The sequence below is a fragment of the Sceloporus occidentalis genome, unplaced genomic scaffold, assembly GCF_023333645.1.
Source record: "Sceloporus occidentalis isolate IW3139 unplaced genomic scaffold, rSceOcc1.0.p SCAF_117, whole genome shotgun sequence".
Taxonomy (NCBI): domain Eukaryota; kingdom Metazoa; phylum Chordata; class Lepidosauria; order Squamata; family Phrynosomatidae; genus Sceloporus; species Sceloporus occidentalis.
Window position 1 is genome coordinate 357,416 of NW_028317097.1, and position 19,360 is coordinate 376,775.

Sequence of the window (19,360 nt, forward strand, 5' to 3'; positions counted from 1 at the left end):
CGCAGAAGTGCATTTTCAATTGTGTAAACTGAATGTAAATTGCTAAAGTGATGTAAAAGAAGTATTGTACAAGCTAAACAATAAAAGCATTCATTGGGATTGATGTTCTTCTATAGAGAGTATATAAAACAATTTAATTTGTATGCATAAAAACATGAAACAACAGGTACAGTAGCAAAAAAGCCTCAGACATCTCAGTCCACAGGTTACAAACACTAGCCACAAACTGCTTACAGGGCCCCTAACTCAGGTACAATATGTGGTGCACTATGGGCATTGTTGTCTCTCAGAGCAGACTCCCTTCATTGATCAGTAGCAGGTAGTCCTGTATCGGTTTGGGGATTGGTAAAAGGGGAATAAGACGATGACAACGGCTGCCAAAATGTCTACGGAGAGCAAAACGGCACAAGTGCTGGAGAGAACGAATGGAGCCAGAGAGGCTGAAGAATCTTGTGTAGAAGTATTGATGAGTCTGGTAGAGAAAATATAAAGATAAGTCAGAAGCAGAGCAGTTTAGTGAATGCAGGGACATGAACTGATGTGTGGTTGTTAGGAAAGCATTTAATAAGACGAAGGAAACAGTGAGGTCCCACCAGAGCTGAAGCTAGGGCTCCTGGGCCTGGGACAGGGCTGGAGATCCTGCCACTTGCTAATGTCACAGGCGATGCAGGGGCACTGCTACCAGTAGTGTTAATGAGGTTGGTCGCAGGACACAATTAAGATTTGTCCAAATCACCAACAATGATGGAGCCAACCTGATTCATATTAATAACTAATCTATTAGGCTCCATTTAAGGTAAAGATCACACTTTTAGGAGGACAGAACAATATAAAATATATTTTTGTAGGTTATTTTCTGATTAGCGAAACAAGGCAGTAGGAAAATCTGTACAGCCCAGCGCACTTACAACCATCCACTACATCAAGTATATATAGTGGCTAAAAGAGTGGAAAGTACTTTACAGGGTAGCGTTATTAAGTGTAGAGAAATCATACTGACTTGGATCACTTCCTCTGAGATCTCCTGCTTCCATTTGCTGCACACCTGTAGGCTGATGTATGAATTGTACAGCAGGGCAATGATTTCCGGAAGTCCAGAACAGTACCGCAGAACCTGTATGATTAAGAGAACGCTGTTAATACAGGAGAGATCTCAGATCTCATTCTTTTGTAACTTTTCCGTGTGCCCAGTCTTACTGAATTCGGATCTTAAACCATCTGCATGCTCTGTTTATTCTTTAGTTCAGCCACGAATAACCAAAGGAGCCACTTGAAGTGAAGTCTGTTTGTTGAACTGGTTTTAAATGTTTCAACCCAACAAGAGTCATATAAATGAATATGGTATACAACCCTTATTTATGGCTGAGGTTAAAGGAATTCATGTGATGGAAATATAATATTTGTAATAATTTCACATGATATAAATTCAAATATAATGGGTCTTACAATGGGTGTCCATGATGTAAAATGCTGAATATTGCGCCGTTGCTATGTATGGTTTATTCATATGATCCAATCCCAACCGTCCCAGTTCTCCTTAAAAATAACCATAGGGATGCCCACAGACACAGTCATGCAGATTTTTTTTGGTCGGTGATAAGCGTTACCTTCCCAAAAGCCTCTGGACAGACACAGCGTGCTCCATGATTGAGTAGGGAACGTACAATAATCTGAGGTTTCTTATCACAGTGTAGCTCAGCGCTTTGCAGTGCACAGCTCAGAGGTAAAACGCCGCTATAATCTGTAGCGTTTACGTCTACATTAGCAGCTAGAAGTAGTTCTACCAGCTTGTGTTTGCCCTCCCTGCAGGCATGGTGTAGGGGTCTCCTTTCTTGCTGGTCTTGGGTGTCTGGGTCAGCTCCCCTTTTTAAAAGAAGACGGCAGATCTCCAAGTAGCTGTCCTCATCTCCCCCTTTTCCCCGACAGGCTGCGCTTAGTGGAGTTTCACCCTCTTGGTTCTTCAAGTCGATCTTCGCACCACGAACAAGATAGAGCTCAGCATGGGATAGAAGGCCAAGTTGAGCAGCAACATGAAGGGGGGTGTCCTGTGTGTCTTCCGTGACCTGGTTTACAATGGCTCCATGTTGTAACAGCAACTCAGCACACCTAAAAGGGATACAATGTAGGAATTATCTGATTCAGTGCCAAGTTTACACAGTAGAGTGGATAAAGAGAAGGAATCTCTCAGGTAGCTCTCAAGCTTTTAATGACAAGCTGGACCCTTTTATGGAAACTTTAGCAAATATCACATTTTATACTACATCTATATCTATCTACAGGTAGATCTTACCAGATCACCCAGAACAGGGTGACCTCATACTATTTGTATTAGAACGTCACTCATCGTTCTAAAGGATAGGAAGAACCTCTGGAATTATACATCACGTTACAAAATGTGTTATCACAAATCTCACTTGATTTGCTAGAAAAGGCAAACAAGTAGTTTTCGAAAGCTTTTTCTACATAATTATGCCATATCCACCTTCATATTAAAAATATTTTTTCATTATTATCGGTACATAATCCTTGCTTTCCCATCTCTTCATGTCTCAGTCTCTTTTGCCAAATGTCAAACAAAGACAAAAGAGCTGAGATCTAAGGAGTCCTGCTGTACAAATCCAAGTTTAACTTAATGTCGCACCAAACAAAACTATAAATCAGGAAAAAATCGAATGTGTTTAGAATGCGCTTAAATAGCTATTGAAAGGTACCTGTAGTCGTCAATTCAAAGTAAAGAATATATCAGGGTTATAAAAAAGCTACTCAGCCCTTAAGGAGAAACTAACTGTATAGATTTTTCAACCCAATTTTTACAGCACAATTTTCTCCGCTACATGATAAAAGCATGTAGGAATGATTTAATTTCCCCATTTCTTTATTTCTATGTTTGCTAGACACCTTGAGCTACATTCCTACCACCATCTGATCAGTGGCTTGTTAAGCAGATGGATGTGAACATGTGCATTGATCCCTAGGAGATGGATGTACTAAGGTCCACTAATAACAATGTAGTGCTTCATTACATAATGGTTTAAATTTAAAACTGCCCTATTCCCCCACTGCATGCCTCTTTGGATAGCGCAATCATGAGTGATACTATAAAAAGGTTGGTGAGTTTATCCATCTAAATTTAAATTCTAATTCAATCTAATTCATTCTATTTAAATTAGGTAGTCAAAGTCACTTTATTTTGCTTATAAGCAAGGAAGGGGATGGATGATGGTGGAAAAGGAAATCTTTCTCTTTAAGTTACTGTTACTGATATAAATAGACAAGGACTTATTTTCTAGGATGTGTAGTTATGTCTAGTAGTGGAAAGACTGCAGAAAGGAGGGCTATGCTTTGCTATTGATGTAATGGCCAGAACAGAGACATCATCAGATCTTGGTCCTCAACAAGTAATAGCCCTATAGGTGAGAGTTACACAGCAAAATGCCCACTCTCCACCAGGAAGAGGGATTCCTATCCTATCCTGTGGACAGATGTCTGCAGCATTTGGCTGAATGTGAAACACTAAGGAGTTGTATACTTGGGAACTGCTGAACTGGGCCTGTGTCCAGTGATGTATTGTGCTGCCCTATGCCGGACTAAACATACACGTGCCACCCTTTCCCATCCAGGCCACACCAGTTCCTGTTTATGGCCCACCACTCCCACAGTAAACTCCACACCTTCTTCTTTTGGTTCCACCCTAAAGATTGAGCTACAGCATTTCCGTTACAGGCAATAAGTGTCTGGAGCTCAATTCTTACCCATTTAGACATTGTTTGTAAACATAAATAGTTTAATCTCAATCCATCTTGGACATAGCACTGTACTCAGGTGGCAGTAAGTACAATCTTTGCCCCATGCCAATGCCATGTTTGTCTACAAACAGCTTATCAGTGTCATCTTTGTCCACAAACAGCCTAACGGTGCCATCTTCCTCCCCAAATAGCTTCTGAGTGCCATCTTTGTCCCAAAAAACCTTTCCTGTGCCTCCTTTATGCCCAAATAGCCTGTCTGACATCTTTGTGCCCAAACAGCTTAACAGTGCCATATTTGTGCCCAGATTGTCATTGTACCCAAACAGTCTAACAGTGTTATCTTTGTGACCAGAAAGCTTAACAGTGCCATATTTGTTCTCAAACAGCTCAACTGGGCCATCTTTGCACCAAAAAGTTTGTCTCTGCCATGATTTTCCCTAAACAGCTTGACAATGCCATCTTTGTCCCCAAACAGCCCTTTTCTGCCATGTACCCAAATAGCCTGTCTCTGCCATCTTTGTGCCCAATCAGCTTAACAGTGCCACCTCTGTGCCCAAACATCTTAACAGTGCTATTTTTCTGACCAAAAAGCTTAACAGTGCCATCTTTGTGCCAAAGCAGCTTAACAGTGCCATCTTTGCCCCAAACCGCTGGTCTGCCATGCTTGTCCCCAAACAGCTTAACAGTGCAACCTTTGTCCTCAAACAACTTTTCAGCAACAACTTTATCTCCAGACAGCTTCCCAGTGCCAGCTTGTCGCCCAACAGTTTCCCAGTGCAAACTTTGTCTCCAGCTTGCCAGCTAACCTTGCTACTGGTTACTGGTTATGCAGTGCCCCTACCCACCCTAAGAAGAATTGAGCATGTCTGTTCAATAATTTTAATGGGCAGAGCCGCTCAATAATCTGTGTGGCCCTCCACTAAAACTACTGAGTGGACAATTTTTCTTCGACCACGTGGGTGTCCTAGCGGGCGGGGTGGTCGCTTTTTATGCCTCCCCTGTAAAGTGCCACCCTAAGCCTAGGCCAAGATACGGCCCTGCTTGTGTCCATTGACCTGGTGTGGAAGGTGGTGCCACCTTGAGGAGCCTGCCTCAAACAAACACAGTGACACTTCATCCATTCCAAATTAGAAGATGAACTTATCCAGACATCCCATACCTTCTATACACTGTAGCAAGCTACTCCCTATTCAGTACAGGGTAAACATGGGCCTTATGACAGTGCCAGCACTGGAGCGCTGACACCACTTTTTAGTCCCAATAAGCCATTAATTTAATTTAAGTGTTCTATGATTTGTTTCTAATGAAAATAAAGTTGGTGACGTGAGCACTTGAAAACAGGTGTTGTATAACAGTTAAACATTAAAGTACAATTAATTTTACTGCATTTTATATGAAAATACGGGTCACACAGAAAGGGAGATGTCAAAGTAGCTCCTCTTTCTGTACCGTAATGAGCCGTTGGTGTTGCAGTAATGCAGCGGACTCAGTCCATCTTCACTCTTTTTGTTCGCATTGGCTCCATATTCTAGTAGGAGTTGGACACAATCCCCATGTCCACCAATACATGCTTCCTGCAAAGGAGAGCGCCCTCCTGGTGCTGCATTTGCATCAGCACGCCGATGTAAGAGGTAGCGGGCACACTCTGTGTAGCCATGGGCACAGGTGATGCACAGAGGGGTGGTGAGTTCTTGTGTGTATTCAAGGGTCCACAGACCTGAGTGGAAGAAAAAGGGAAATTAAAAGAAAGCCAGAGACAAATAGCATGAGCGTGATATAGGAAATTAGGAGTTTTGTAGAACTGGACTGAAACACACTTTTCTCACATGCACTGACTAGTGAACTCAGTAGTGAATTCTATGCCATTTAAATCATTTCATCTCCCGGGCTTAAGGTGGCATTTTTTTAAGAATCAGTGAAGCTCGCCAAGAACTTCTGCCTGTTTACTTATCTGCCAGCTGCTTCCTTGCATCAAATAAGAGCCATAGGCTTTTGTACAAGAATGTAAGAGCTCTGGAAGTTCATTATTGCTATACCTTGTGACCGCGCTCAGTATTGCTCAAGTCGTCAAAGTGGCTTAGCAGCCCTGCAGAGGATTTCTCATTTAAATCCTTTCCCAGTCCCTCACCTTTTCTATCAGTCCCTCCCTAATAAGTTCTCCTTATTTACCAGTATGTCTTGGTATTGTTGATATTGTATTTTCCCTTACATAATACATCCATACATAATATATAATAATAATAATAATAATAATAAAAATAGGAATACTCATCAAGGTACAGGGCGGGTGGATTGACATTTTTTTTTAAAATAAAATTACATTTTTATATATATGTTCCAAACTTTCTCCGGTGGATGAATTTGCCCTGCATAAAGAAAAAATAAAGTGATACTAAATTCAAGAGACTGCATTTATTTATTTTAAATACTTTATTATATTATTTTACATACTAGACATACAAGAGGCAACAAAGTTCTGCTGCCCATGGAATGGTTACAGCGCCCATAACCCTCAGGCACCTACTCATAGTATGGGTAGTTCCCTAGAAGCTTTTCTCTGCATTTCATTACCTCTGCTCCAAACTTTAAAACAATTATTTAAGTAGTGAAGATATTATGTTTTTCTATAATGGCATCGTTAGATGACTAGTAACTGTTTGCTTACTGGCTGGTTTCCCCCTGATTGCCAGAAATGTCAGAAATTTGTAATACATACTGCCTTCCTTCATAAATATCAGCAGGAAGAGTATGGAAGTTAGAGGAATCCATGTACATTAATGGGAAAAATGGGATTCTAAAATACACATTGTATAACTTTTAAAAATAAAAAATATTCACTTATCCAGTTCTGAGTGCCGCAATAACATCTCCATCCCAAACGATGGGAGTTATGTATACAAAGTTATACTGGTGCAAAATTTGAAAAGGGTTCTTCTAACCATAGCAACCAAGGGACTGGACAGTACATTGATTACTATGGTGATAAGACCACATGTCAAACTTTGCACCAAGGCCAAAGTCATATTTTATACATAACTCCATGGCCTGTTCAGCGAACACACACAGCTCAGTGACTCTTGCACATACAAACACACACATTCTCCCTCGCATTGTATTGTTTACTGCAGCTGTAGCGGCGGATACAATGCACATGAATCGAGTTAAGTACCTGTCAGGCCAAACCTTGCTGGGGTCTGTGTCTGATAACACATTTCCCTTTCCCTGACCTCAAACACACGGTCCGCTTGCCTGGCCCCCAGGAGCTGGATGAGGCTTAAGTCTCCTGTCTCCAATGCTGCTAGGAAGATGTCCTCTGGGCGCGACAATGTCTGTGAAGTCATCTCTGTGCACTCATTCAGGACCTGCAGCTTTCTCAGAACCCTGTTCTTTACACCGTCCATCCCTGAAACACCTTCTACACACAGTGCTCTCTAAACACCAGTCTGTTACCTGTGGAGTATTTATAGGGTTGTGCATGTGTGGGAGACATGGAGCGATAAGTTTGACAAAGAACCGCAGGTCACATGCAGACTACACAAAGCTCGTGATTATATTATCGGCATTGTGCCCGGTTCTGAATTCCACTGTAGCTGCATTATAAATATATGTATAAATATACTGCATATAAACAAAGTGTATTGTCAACATGCACATAATGTGATGTACACCAAGAAATATGTATGTATCTAACAACCTGTCATCAAGCTGCAAGTCACAATTTAATCATAGTGGGGTATATTTAATTCATGGCTGACTACCTTATCTGCTGTCAAGTTCTATGTTTCTCTGTTTAATTGATAAGAACCATTCGGTTCATCTACTCTGCCTGTTTTTCCTACTTTAAAGTCCGAAACCTTATTAAATCGTTGGTCTTGTCTTAGATTAGGACAGCCATATACCTACCCCAACTTCTATATGTTACATCTGAATTAGGTATGATTCACCGAACACTAGCAATTAGGTGGAAGTGAGGAATTAAATAAGGAATAATAAAAGACACTATGTGTTAAAATATATTGCCAACTTTACAAAGCAACTGGTGAATATGTCTGGAAAAAGGCGATTTTGGTGCAAATTGTCTAAATGTGGTCTTCATGGTAACCAGCGGAACGGTCCAGTAAATAGAACATTTCATTGGTTGTTATGGTGATAACACCATTATTCATACCACAATCACTTTTTCATACACAGATATCACTAGTGTGTAGACAGCCGTAAGTGAAATTAAGCCAAATGAGTTTTAATACCGTTATTTAAATTGTGCATTTAATAATAAACTGGCAATTGAAAAAAAGCTGATTCCACTTCAATGCAGTGAAAATGTTAGGAGATACAAAGTAGTAATTAATTATATCCATTATCACTTTATGTGCTTCTCAGGTTTAGAAAGGTGGCATTGAAGGAGTGTCCACTGAATATTTTGTTATGTCTATATGATGACAGTTCCTAAAGCTAATCCATCCAATCTATACATTTCATCTGAAAAAGAGACCTCTGAGGTCCCCAAAACATATGTGAATCTACATTTTGCTACTTCCACCCAGTAAAGGCTTTAACTAAAGATTCCACAATATATGCAGGCACACAGGTGTTCACATACCATTGTTCTGGCAGACCCATCTCATCTCTTCTGCTTCAATGGCAATTGTGTGATTCACTATTTCCAGAGATTCCCTGAACAACATCACGATCCCCAACAAATCCCCCTCCATAAAGCAGCGGGAAACGTCAGCATCATCTATAGGGATGCCCCCCCACATATCTGGAGGAGCAACAACTTGCCTCCTTCTTCTTTACTGCCTGTGAAGGTAGTTCACCCTGACCGTGTACATGTAAAAAAAGATCACAACGGGACACATTATTCTAAGCCAGTGTTCCAGGGATAATCCAGGCAGCTGGAGCATTTTTACATACTAATCCACCCAGATTTATTTTTTTGTCATCAAAGTAAACGAGAGATATGAAGGGATGGTGGTGAGGGGGGTGAGTGAAGTCCATCAAGTTCAACCCTTCAACCTAACCTTCCTACTCTTCATCTAAAAGAAGGCAAAAAAAACTAAAATAATAATTAGATAATATAAATATAAATGTACAGGTGAAGGTATCCAACCAAAGGGCCATCTTCTCCTGATGATGTTTGTAATGTTCCAAATAATTTAGAGCTACAACTCCATGATCTCCATTAAGCCTCCATCCAGCTCTAGTGCTGACTCCAGAGGAGAGCTTTCCTGCCAGTGATTGACTACTTCAAGCAGCCATATCAGGAGCAAATTGCTGATTGGCTGGCGTGCTGCAGCTTTTATATAAAAACAGGATTTTTTTTGTGCGAAGTTTGAATAGTGACCTTATCACCATAGTAACCAAATGGAATGGCCCAAGCAGCAGTGAAACTTGACAGGTGACTGTGGCAATTAGAACATCATTCATACTTTACAACAGAATCAGTTATATTTAATGCTGAGTTTTCACCCTCTCCGATTCCAGAGAAAATGAAATGTTCCTATTTTACTGTATTTCATTAAAGTAACACTGAAATGATGAAATTTAGTTGCTATCATATTATAAAGTTTTTTCTTGGTATCTTTTTTGGGGTCAAGCATTCCCGAAAAAAAAACGTTTACATTGCGCGTTCTCTAGTAGATCAAATTGCTATCAAAATTACAACCCCGTTGCAAATATTTATCAAATGCAATTCCGGGGGAAGGGGGGCAAATACATTTTATGGGGCGATCCCTAGAAATACTTGGTTAGTTCCTTTGTGACTTTTCTTCAGGATTGATTTGAAGAACAGCCAAACATACAAAAAACGTGGTCAGGCCAGAATCTACTCAATATTTGGCAGGTCAGGCATCCGTCTGCCACTTACCCTTGACCTTTTAAGATGGGTTTTGCTGATCTAAGGACAGAACAAGGGAGAGTTTTGTTTTAGTCTACAAAGATCCTGCTCCGGTCTGCAATTAGAAATGGAAGGTCCTGAGATATGAAGTCATAGTAAAAAAGTGGAGCAGTAGATGAGTGATTTGTTGGCTGACGCACAGATCTCTCTTTGACCATCATAGTTACCCTGCTGTCCATAAATTTTAGCTCACAGGAATGGAACGCACCATCAGTATGATGAATGGGTCTGTGCACCTTAAGGAATGCTCCTTACATTTTATATTTTATATAACTAGTGTCACGGTAACTCCCTGAGACTTACCACATATGGGGTAGGTTTGAGTTTGGGAGGCGGGCTGTGGCAGATTCATGAGCTTCTCAGTCTCCTCGTATGTCTACAATCACCCTGTGCGCATGGGGGGGGCAGAGGGTGACCAGGAAACCCAGTCTGGTCTGCCCAGTCCAGACTTCTACAGACGAACCTGCTGTATGGGCATAATGCGCCTGTCCGGGACAAACCAAAAAACTTTGCGGATAGAAACTCTGCCCCACGCGTTTCCCCGCCACAACTTACACCTGACTGGAGGACAGCAGGATTCCACTGGAATATTTCGAGCACTTGTTGTTCTCCCATAAAGCCTCCGATCAGTATGCTATTTAGGGACAAGGGAGGCAATTGTGAGAGGCATTCGGGGATATATATAGGGTTTGGGGTCCCCCAGTAAGGGACCAGGGGGGCACCCTGGTTCCTGTACACCGAGACATTTCACAGCAGAGCGCTGGGGAGAGGGGCGCCAGGCAGATGGCCGAAATGTTTCTGTCCAATAAACTTGAGTTTTGTTTCCGATTGATGAGCACTCTGAGCACTCTGGCAGTATTGGAGCCCTGCCACAACTAGTATTTAATCAAAATATATCTTCTAAATATTGTGATTTTTAGTTTTTTAAAACGGTTCTAGGTTAGTTTGTACAATATAAATATTTCAACCAGCAGCATATTAGTCATTTGCGTGAGTTCTAACTCTGTTATCTGAGCCCAATCTACCAGACAAAACACCCTGACTCCTTATCACACTGCTTGCCGTAAACAATTCAATGGCTCAGTCTTAATCACTCAGCCAGACACTCTGACTAATGAATGTCAGAGGAACAGACCTCGGCAGCATTGCCATAAAGAATCCGTTCAGTGCAGTATCACCCAAAACATCACATGACTGACAACAATGGCAGCCTCCAGCTAAGAATGATCAAAATAAGAAAATCCTACCTTACATTACTGTATACAGCGCTGTATTTAGAATTCACTATTCACTGGTTCTAACATATTCTCCATTACACACACATTCATAAATTTTTTCCATCATATAAAGACATGGGGTGCACCTCCTGGCCCCCTTTTTTCCTACCCTCTACAACTAAGCCCTATAGAATAAAATTGGTTTGTATTCCCTTCATTGCTCTTCATAGTAATAGTATTTGAACATTGATGAATGGCACTATTCTTTTGTACCCTGACTATTAATATGGCGTTCTGCACTCTGGTAATCTGCTTTCAGACAAGTACTTAGCCCATTAATGTAGAGGTCCGCACACTAATAAAGCGCTGCGCATGCTGGTACGTCACATACTAATATAGTGTCCTGCTGCTAACATAATGCACAATGTAGATGATTGAAGATAACTCAGATCCCATACACCTCAGAGGCACCAGCTGAATTTATCTGGATTAAAGTCATTTCACGGGGTATATTCATTCCTGTAATGTATCGTATGTAATGATGTTGGCAGAAAAGCTCACACAGTGCCACTAAAACAGCGAAGAGGCGTGTGGCATGCTGGGTGCTGGAGCGAGGAGGTTACAAGAATACCAAGAATTTACAGACATTTGTAATCAGGAGCTGGAAACAGTGACCTCATGTCAAGCACCGTCCAGAGACCGCCGTCCGGCCCTGGGTATTTATAACAACTGGGGAGATGTATCTGCTCATGGAAAAGCTGGCTGGTCTCGGTCCAACTCATAAAGCCCTCCTTCAAAAGCCGGTATAATGTAAGCTTAGAACAGATGCATTAAACAAAAGGAGCAGTCCAATGTATTAAATGCAGACGAGAGCTTAGTTAAGGACATTAGAAAAAGAAACACGTCCTTTATTATATATATAGCCAATCTCCTGGAGGTTTCTAGAGTTAAAGAAACAGTCCTATCCCTAAAAGAATAAACTGTTGAAAAACCAAGCCTTATCCAGGTCCCTACTACAGAGAAAGCATCGATACATACATTTGCTTGTCTTGTTGTATGTTATCACACTTCATGTTGCTCATATCACACAATGAGGATAATGTCTAAAATATATTTCTGGTCAAAAGTTTTAAAAAAATGGTAACAGCCCAGTTGGCAGGATTATTGCCTTTGTTTCTATGGTGACTTTGCACCAGAATTACTTACATATAACCCCCGATATTTTAACCTTACTAGTATAATATACAAAGTAGCGATAATTAATAAGGCCTGTTTACTAAAGATGTCCAACCAGTTGAGGCAATCTCTCAAAAACAACCTTTCATCTTTGGTTTATGGCAAATAGTGTGATAGAGTTTGCATGCAACAGTTTTAAAATGGGCCTGTGAAAGATGATCTCCGTAGGGCCCGCTATGAACTTGGTTTAGTTACCCAGGAGAACGTGTGGTGGGATCCTTGCAGATGGCTCCTTCATCCAGTCATCGTTGTTCAGCTCAATGATGGCATCAACGTTTCTGATTTGTGTTCTGAGCAGCTCTGTTACAGCTTTCTCATCTCCAGAGGCCAGTGAACACTTAAGACTCCCGACAAACTGAGATGTTACGGCATGATCGGGCCTGCAGGCTTGTGGAATCGACTCACGACTGGGTGGTCCGCCATTCATTATTTAGAACTATGTTTGCTTTAGTAAACAAAAGCGATTCAGATTCTGTTTCTCTGATGGCGCCCAAACATGTAGTATGTGTTTATCATTGTGTGATCCTGTTCCTTGTTGCGTACCTATTAAATGTTTCACTTGAGTAAGCCAGTCTGTGTTCTGCTGGTATTTTGGATTGCTGTGTTTGTGTTCTGGCAAGAGCTCTTTTCTATAAATAGAATGAACCACATGACAACAGTACGAAACGGCACAAGGAGGCAGTCGAAAGGAGATGTTACAATGTCTGTTAAAGTATCGAGGCTCTGTTGTATATGGGTTTGGGTTCTGCAAATCCAGATATGACCAATTATGTGGTTCAGGATCAGCGACGGAGCTCTCTGAACTCTGTGCTAAGTGATCAGCGAATGGACTCCTACTCTTTGTACCGGGTTCATTGGTTGCTGATGTTCACAAAATGAAGTGTCCTTCAACAACTACACTGTTTTGGGTCAGTGTCTACTAGGCACTCCTTTCTGGTAGCTCATGTTAAACACCTGGAATTTGTCCTCTCTCTTACCTGCTTGTCCACTCTCCCCTCTCATTAGTGGGGCTGTCAGAAAAGGAGTTATGGGTACACCCATATTCTGCCAAATTACAAAGAGAAGGACACTGAACAATGTCGACAGTTTTGAATCCATATATCTTTGTGTCGGTTCTTCCTGTGCCAAGGGCACAGGGGAGGAAGAGGCAGCCCCCTGTAATCACATACCGCTTATCTCACAGTTCTAATGCAGACTGCAGCTGTTTAACACACAGATACATTCAGGGCTGTCACGGCACATCCATCCTACCCTGCAGCTCCCACCAGATAGACGATTTCTATAGTTGGCTCTTAATATATTTTAAGAAAGACGTTTAGCGATTTCATCAGGACAATGTATTATAAACAGATCTTCCTCGTGTTTCTACTTCTGAATATGTCAATGAAAAAAATCTTTACACCTTGTTGTTTCCAATGGTAACTTAAATAGTACAGGTGCCTTTCTGATTGTGAATACTAGGTTATCATTTAGTTCAAAATAATGCGTGAGAACAAATAACATAACCAATACTTTGTCTATAGCATCATATTTTGGCTACCAGAGTTTTGTTGCAAAGTGATTTTAATTCTGAATTCTCAATGTCCTTTCATCTCTCTTCCAATGTGTAGAGGACACGGTGGTTTTAGAGTGCTGAGACCAGGTTGAGTTAGCATTCTAAATTACAGCTTCTTAGGGATGTCATCAATATGCCTTTTCCCAGGTAGGACATTTTATTCAACACATTTTTTGTTTTCATAATTTGGAGAGGAACATTTATTTGACATTAACATAAAATAGGCAAAGACTGGGAAATGTTACTTGAGAATGTTGTGGAATACATGTAAGCTCATTTACTGAACATGAACCACCTAGCAAGTACACTGCTCTGAATCTGTGCCACTCTGTCAAACGTATATTTGTCAGTTGTATAACCAGATACAGAGGAGGAAATATGGACCTGTAGTTCTGGGACAAAGACATTTACATTTGAACTTCTGCAGAGTATCCCTTCAGACATAACACATTCAAGATCAGGTACAGAAGTACTACGGACATCCACATTCCATAGGGTTGAATCAGTCAATCCAAGAACAGACATCATTGGGCTGCAAAGTCAAAGGTTTAATTTACATTAAGGTATGAAGTTTATCACAGTTTGTCCCCAGATGGGAAAGTGAACGGTCTAATCTCAGGCTCTTCATGGTCAATAGCCTACTTCTTCTTTTTTCCTTTTTTTGCTCCTTTCTTTTTCCCACTGTCTTTCCCTGTCTCCTCCTCTCCACCTGACATTGCTTTGATTCTCTTCTTTCCCAGAGGTGTTTTAGCGTACCATGCCTGTAATCAATAAACAGTCCCAGTTTACATGTTTATGAGTCAGTTTACAAGTGTGGAAAAATGGAAGAAATTGTCTATTTGTCCCCTTCATTATCCTTCAAGTCAAGAGTAGTAGAGAGAATATGCACAATCTTCTATCTACTGGACAGGTACCTACAAAGGAGTGTATATATATATATGTCTCTTTGTCAGCAGTGGCTGAAGGTGTTGGGATATGATGATATACCGTCATTACTGCCCAGACTAGAATGGGAGGTGAGCTAGAGATATTAATACCATAGGAGACACAAACCTCACTGTTCCCTTCAGCTAGATGATAAAGTGGAGGACTTGACTACAGGCTTGGTTGTAGATGAACAACCTAATAGCTTATGTTGTTACAACTGGTTAAAAAAAACTGAACAGCTAGGAGATAGAATGCTAGATTTCCGAACACAGAGCAGGAACACCAGAGAGAATGGTTTTGAGGTCCATACCTTAAATGCTTCCTCCTCCTCCTTGTACACAGGCTCCTGCCGAGACAATGAACCAAGAAACTCTGATGCTACAAGAGGCTTGCGGGGAATCAGCCTTATCCTTCTGTCGTTCAGCACTGTCTCCACTGCTTGGACTATGTGGCTGGGAGTGAATCCATCGGTAACCTTTGCAAGAGCGCTGAAGTTCAGGGAGTTGGTGGCATTGTCCACTTTCTGTATAATCACGTGCTTCCACAAAGCTGAGGAGGAAAAATAGGTGTGAACACAGGGTGGCTTGGGATAAAAAGTTGGCAGAGGATTAAATAAGAGTGTGGCTTGCCTATGGTCAATTTACATTATTTTATAACTTTATTGGTAATTGAGTAATGAGAGCTATGTGGATCATATGTAATCTGGGTGCGTGTTCTGGCCAATAATCTAGTTTGTCTGTCAAGCGTGTAATGGATATAATTCAAATAGTAAGATATGTATCTTGAATACAAAAGATATATTTTCTAGATATTAGAAATAATGTGATTTTTGGTCGCGCTACATGTATTATGTATAATAGATAAATTATTTTCCTGGAGCAGACCCACAACTCAAGTCATCGAGGGCTGCAAACAGACTAGGAATTCTGTATCATTGTCTAAAGAAATCATTAAAGTACTTGTTTTCAGATACCTGTGCTCAGGCTAGCATATCCAAAAACTTGTTTTGCAGCCCTCTTAGAGTTGTGCCCCCCCCCCACGTCCAAGAGCATCTTCTTACCTAACCGTGCTGCATAATCTGGCCTTGGGATCAGAACGATCTTCTTGTATATTTTACAGAAAGGTTTGATTTCAGCATCAAATGGTCTCTGACTGGTTCCCACAATAAGGATACGATCCTCCGATTTTAAAGATTTCAGGATTTTTGGAAGATCTTTTTTCAGTCTCTTAGGGTCAAACTGTGAGAAGAGTAGGGTGGGTTGTGGGAAAGGGAAGAATATAAGAGAAAAAGGTATATTAGATACCATACAAGATGTTATTTAAAAAGATGAGCCAGAGCTCAATGGGCAGCAAAATCAATGCCTAATGAAGCTCACCACGCTTTGGAGTGCTTCCTTCAAGCACTCTTTTATCTTGAATATCTCTGTTTCTCTTGGTTAATTTAACCATCAGACACCAGAGGGCACCAAACCACTGAAGCAGAAAGAATGTCTTACATTGGGATATTTACTAGATTGTAACCCGTTTATGATTTAAGAAGCAGACAGCCTAAAGAACCGAATCAACAGTTTAGTTTGGAGCGGTTAGAGTTATTGGGCCAGAAGCAGTGTGGGTGCTTATATCACAGCTATCTCTACAACATCAGAGTTGTCGGCCTTAAAGCAGAGCAGTTACTTTCATGGGAAAATATTATATGGGTGACTTACCTGAATTAGAAGATCAATATTATAGCTAGCATTTGATGGGGTATTCACAAAAAGGGGAGAATATGGTATTTTTTAAAAACATGAATAAGGGCCACCTTGGCAAATCAAAATTTGGAATGAACCCTGGTGATTTAAATGCAAAACCTATGCTTAAATAACTACCAGTGGTATTAAATCGTTTTATTGTCTGTAGAGCTACATGTTGCACGGCACAAGATGGGAATAGCACACTATTAAGTGTGAACAGTAGAAGTGAAAATGTTAAAATTGAAGGATTTCATAAAACATTATTTTAAAGGCTTGTAGCATCAACACCTTCAGTGTAAAACTCCCTAATGAGCTCTACATAATGTTTCCACGTAGGGATATTAACCACACACCGTGCAAATAAAGGTATTTATGGTAAGGTAAGTATGGATAAGTATTATGTGGGAGCCGAGAAGGTTTATCTAACATTGAAATTGCTTTATTGAGTGACTTCTACCAGAACGGGCAAGCAATTTCCCAGAAATACATGAACGCCTATTTGAAACATTTCAAGAACCTGTTTTAAAAATTAAATCATAAGTATGATAAGATCTGGTTACCTTGGCGAAATTTTTACTCTGGTATGGTCTGATTTTAACTGTTTAGACTCCTTGGCAATTTTTTTTCTATCCTTACATTCTCTTTATATCTCTTGAAAGCCTCAACTGCCCTGTCTATATCTAAGGGCTGTAAGTTAGCCATCTAAGTCATGAATATGTATAGTAAATTCCATATCTGTTCATATATATTTTAGAATTTTTTTTCTTATATTAATGAGATTATGGTATAGTTTATGGAATGATTTTGCTTGTCTGTTTGTCTGTCTTGTACCTGAAAACTTAATAAATATTAATTAAAAAAAAAAATAAAAAAAAATTAAATCATACATGAACATGTATTATACTGGAATATTTACTAGATCAGAACCAGCTTTTAATTTCAGCAGGTAGTAGTCACTTGACAAGCGTTTTATTATTATTTCTCCATAACCAGTGCCCGATGATTTTACATATAGACAGTAGAATACCTGTACCTGTTTCTCTGTCTTTGGCACCTTCTTGTAAAAGGTTTTCTCTGCATCTTCAATCCATATCACTGATGGCTGTAGCTGGCGTGCCACCTGTATGGATCACACAATTACAGGGAACATTAAGCAGGCAAAGCAGCTAAAAGGAATTATTCATACAATACATATTTTGTAATAGAAACCATTATATTTTATTATCGCCTTGGTGGAAGAAGGGTTTGGCAACTGCTAACACCCATCTATTGTTTGACTACAACCCCTACCACTCACAACCTGCCAGAAGCTCACTGGGAGATGGAACCACAACTGAAAATACTGAACTATGTATTAAAAACAAATATGCACTGCTGTATATGACCCTCTTGCATAGCATAATGGTATTGCTAGAGATAAAAGGGCCCAATTGCTCTGCAACTCTTTTCCAGCAGGTGAGATGTAGTGGGTAGTCTCCTGAAGATTGGCTCCATAATGGGTAAATAATACTTTGTACAAGTATTAATTAGTAGACATACCTATTAGGATGTCTTAAGGTTTTGAAAACAAAAATCATAAGCATAACAGCAACCAGGATGTATCAGGAACATGATTCACTTTAAATGAAATTCACAAGAAGGTCCTTTTATAGCCATTTCAAGGTTCTCAGGCACATCATGAATTATAGGATCTGGACAAACGGAGTTCTGCTACTTATTCTTACCAAAATGACTAAGAAAGAACTTATTATATTACTGTAATATTGTAACAGAGTTAAAGTTTTGTCCATATACCTTATTATAGTTTCTGGGAACGTTACGCTCTTACCTAAAATCCTCCCAGCATGCTTTACACAAGTGTGACCACTAGAGGATCTCCTCCTCTCACTTCATTACACTGAACCTCAGAACAAGACACCTGCAACCATAGCCTTCTAATGCTGGTCAACTCTGCGAACCTATGGCACAGCATGGCAAACCAAAATCTAAAAAGTATATAAGAAGGTGTGCTCTAGAATTCATGCTCTTACTAACTAAAGGCTACACAAAAATGGCAGTTACTGATAATAACATAGCTTGCCTTCAATGGAGTGTCTACTGGCCATTTGTTTATGCCACCTCCATCCACTTCTGACACCTCTCCTTGCTCCCTCCACATTCTTTTTAGCTCATTCCTTCTTCATTCCTTTTAACCTCTTTTCCTATCTCACATTATTAACACGCAAAATAGGGTATTGTGAATATCACAGAAATCCATAATCGGCTAACAATCGGTTATATTGCTTTTGCACTCTTTCAAACAAAATTACCAGCTGTCTAAATTGCTTCGACAACGAATACTGGCACAGCGTTTGCTCCTAAGAAAACGTTGATGAGACAGCTGTCCTAAACGCAGATAACCCGAGAAGCCCATGTAGTTATAAAAAGCATGATACTGCACAAAGTGATATAGGAATTGTTTTCATTAAATACAAGTAAATATGAATTATGCTTGTAATATGGTGGCAATTTCAATGAAAACTACATTTTCTAAAAGTTATACAGTTAATTATTCCATTGCACTGGGGCCTGATAACCTCCAGAAGGCACAGTTTCTCATAATGTTAAGACTGGGCCTGACTGCAGGTCTCCCATACTAAAAGCCCAGGGTCACACTTCTTCTATGGTTGCGTGTCAGCAGTCATGACTCCCATCTCTTGTGCTCGATCACGCTTCTTCTTAATATGTCTGCATTTATGTCTGCCATGGACATAGACTCGTGAAGCAACTCTAATTTGAGGGTTGCAGTTAACTGGGCTCCATCTGCTAAGGGAACTGTAACCTCTGTTGCTGGAGATCTATAAAAATCCATTGGGGAGAGTTTCACTAAGGGTGTATTAAATAGCAAATTATATTAACTGTAAGTGGCCTCAAAGATAAACATACTCATACATTCACAAAGGAATACATTCTTCCTCACAGAAACAACCTCGTTGAAGCATTTGGGGCTGGTTGCATTGAATTTATGTCTGGCTGGGTCCCTCCCCAGAATTTTGGGGTTCCTACATTGA

The 19,360-nt window shown here is 40.3% G+C and overlaps 2 protein-coding genes across 2 annotated transcripts in view; both read right to left on the bottom strand.

Moving 5' to 3' along the window:
• Positions 1 to 286: 286 nt before the first annotated feature.
• LOC149282378 (ankyrin repeat and SOCS box protein 18-like) lies at positions 287 to 12,522 on the bottom strand. Its single transcript, XM_089498258.1, has 6 exons — positions 12,291 to 12,522; positions 6,916 to 7,029; positions 5,196 to 5,463; positions 1,608 to 2,106; positions 1,001 to 1,114; positions 287 to 472 (listed from the first exon to the last, which is right to left on the bottom strand). The coding sequence occupies exons 1-6, from the start codon at positions 12,520 to 12,522 to the stop codon at positions 287 to 289; spliced, it is 1,413 nt and encodes a 470-aa protein (XP_089354384.1).
• Positions 12,523 to 14,288: 1,766 nt separating this feature from the next.
• Positions 14,289 to 19,360, bottom strand: part of LOC149282379 (dynein regulatory complex subunit 11-like) — a 53,786-nt gene continuing 48,714 nt past the window's right edge. Inside the window, exons 16-19 of the mRNA XM_089498249.1 lie at positions 17,344 to 17,430; positions 15,638 to 15,815; positions 14,888 to 15,126; positions 14,289 to 14,411 (exon numbers count right to left, since the gene is read on the bottom strand). Of these exons, the coding sequence (XP_089354375.1) occupies positions 14,289 to 14,411; positions 14,888 to 15,126; positions 15,638 to 15,815; positions 17,344 to 17,430 (627 nt within the window). The remainder of the gene's footprint in view (positions 14,412 to 14,887; positions 15,127 to 15,637; positions 15,816 to 17,343; positions 17,431 to 19,360) is intronic.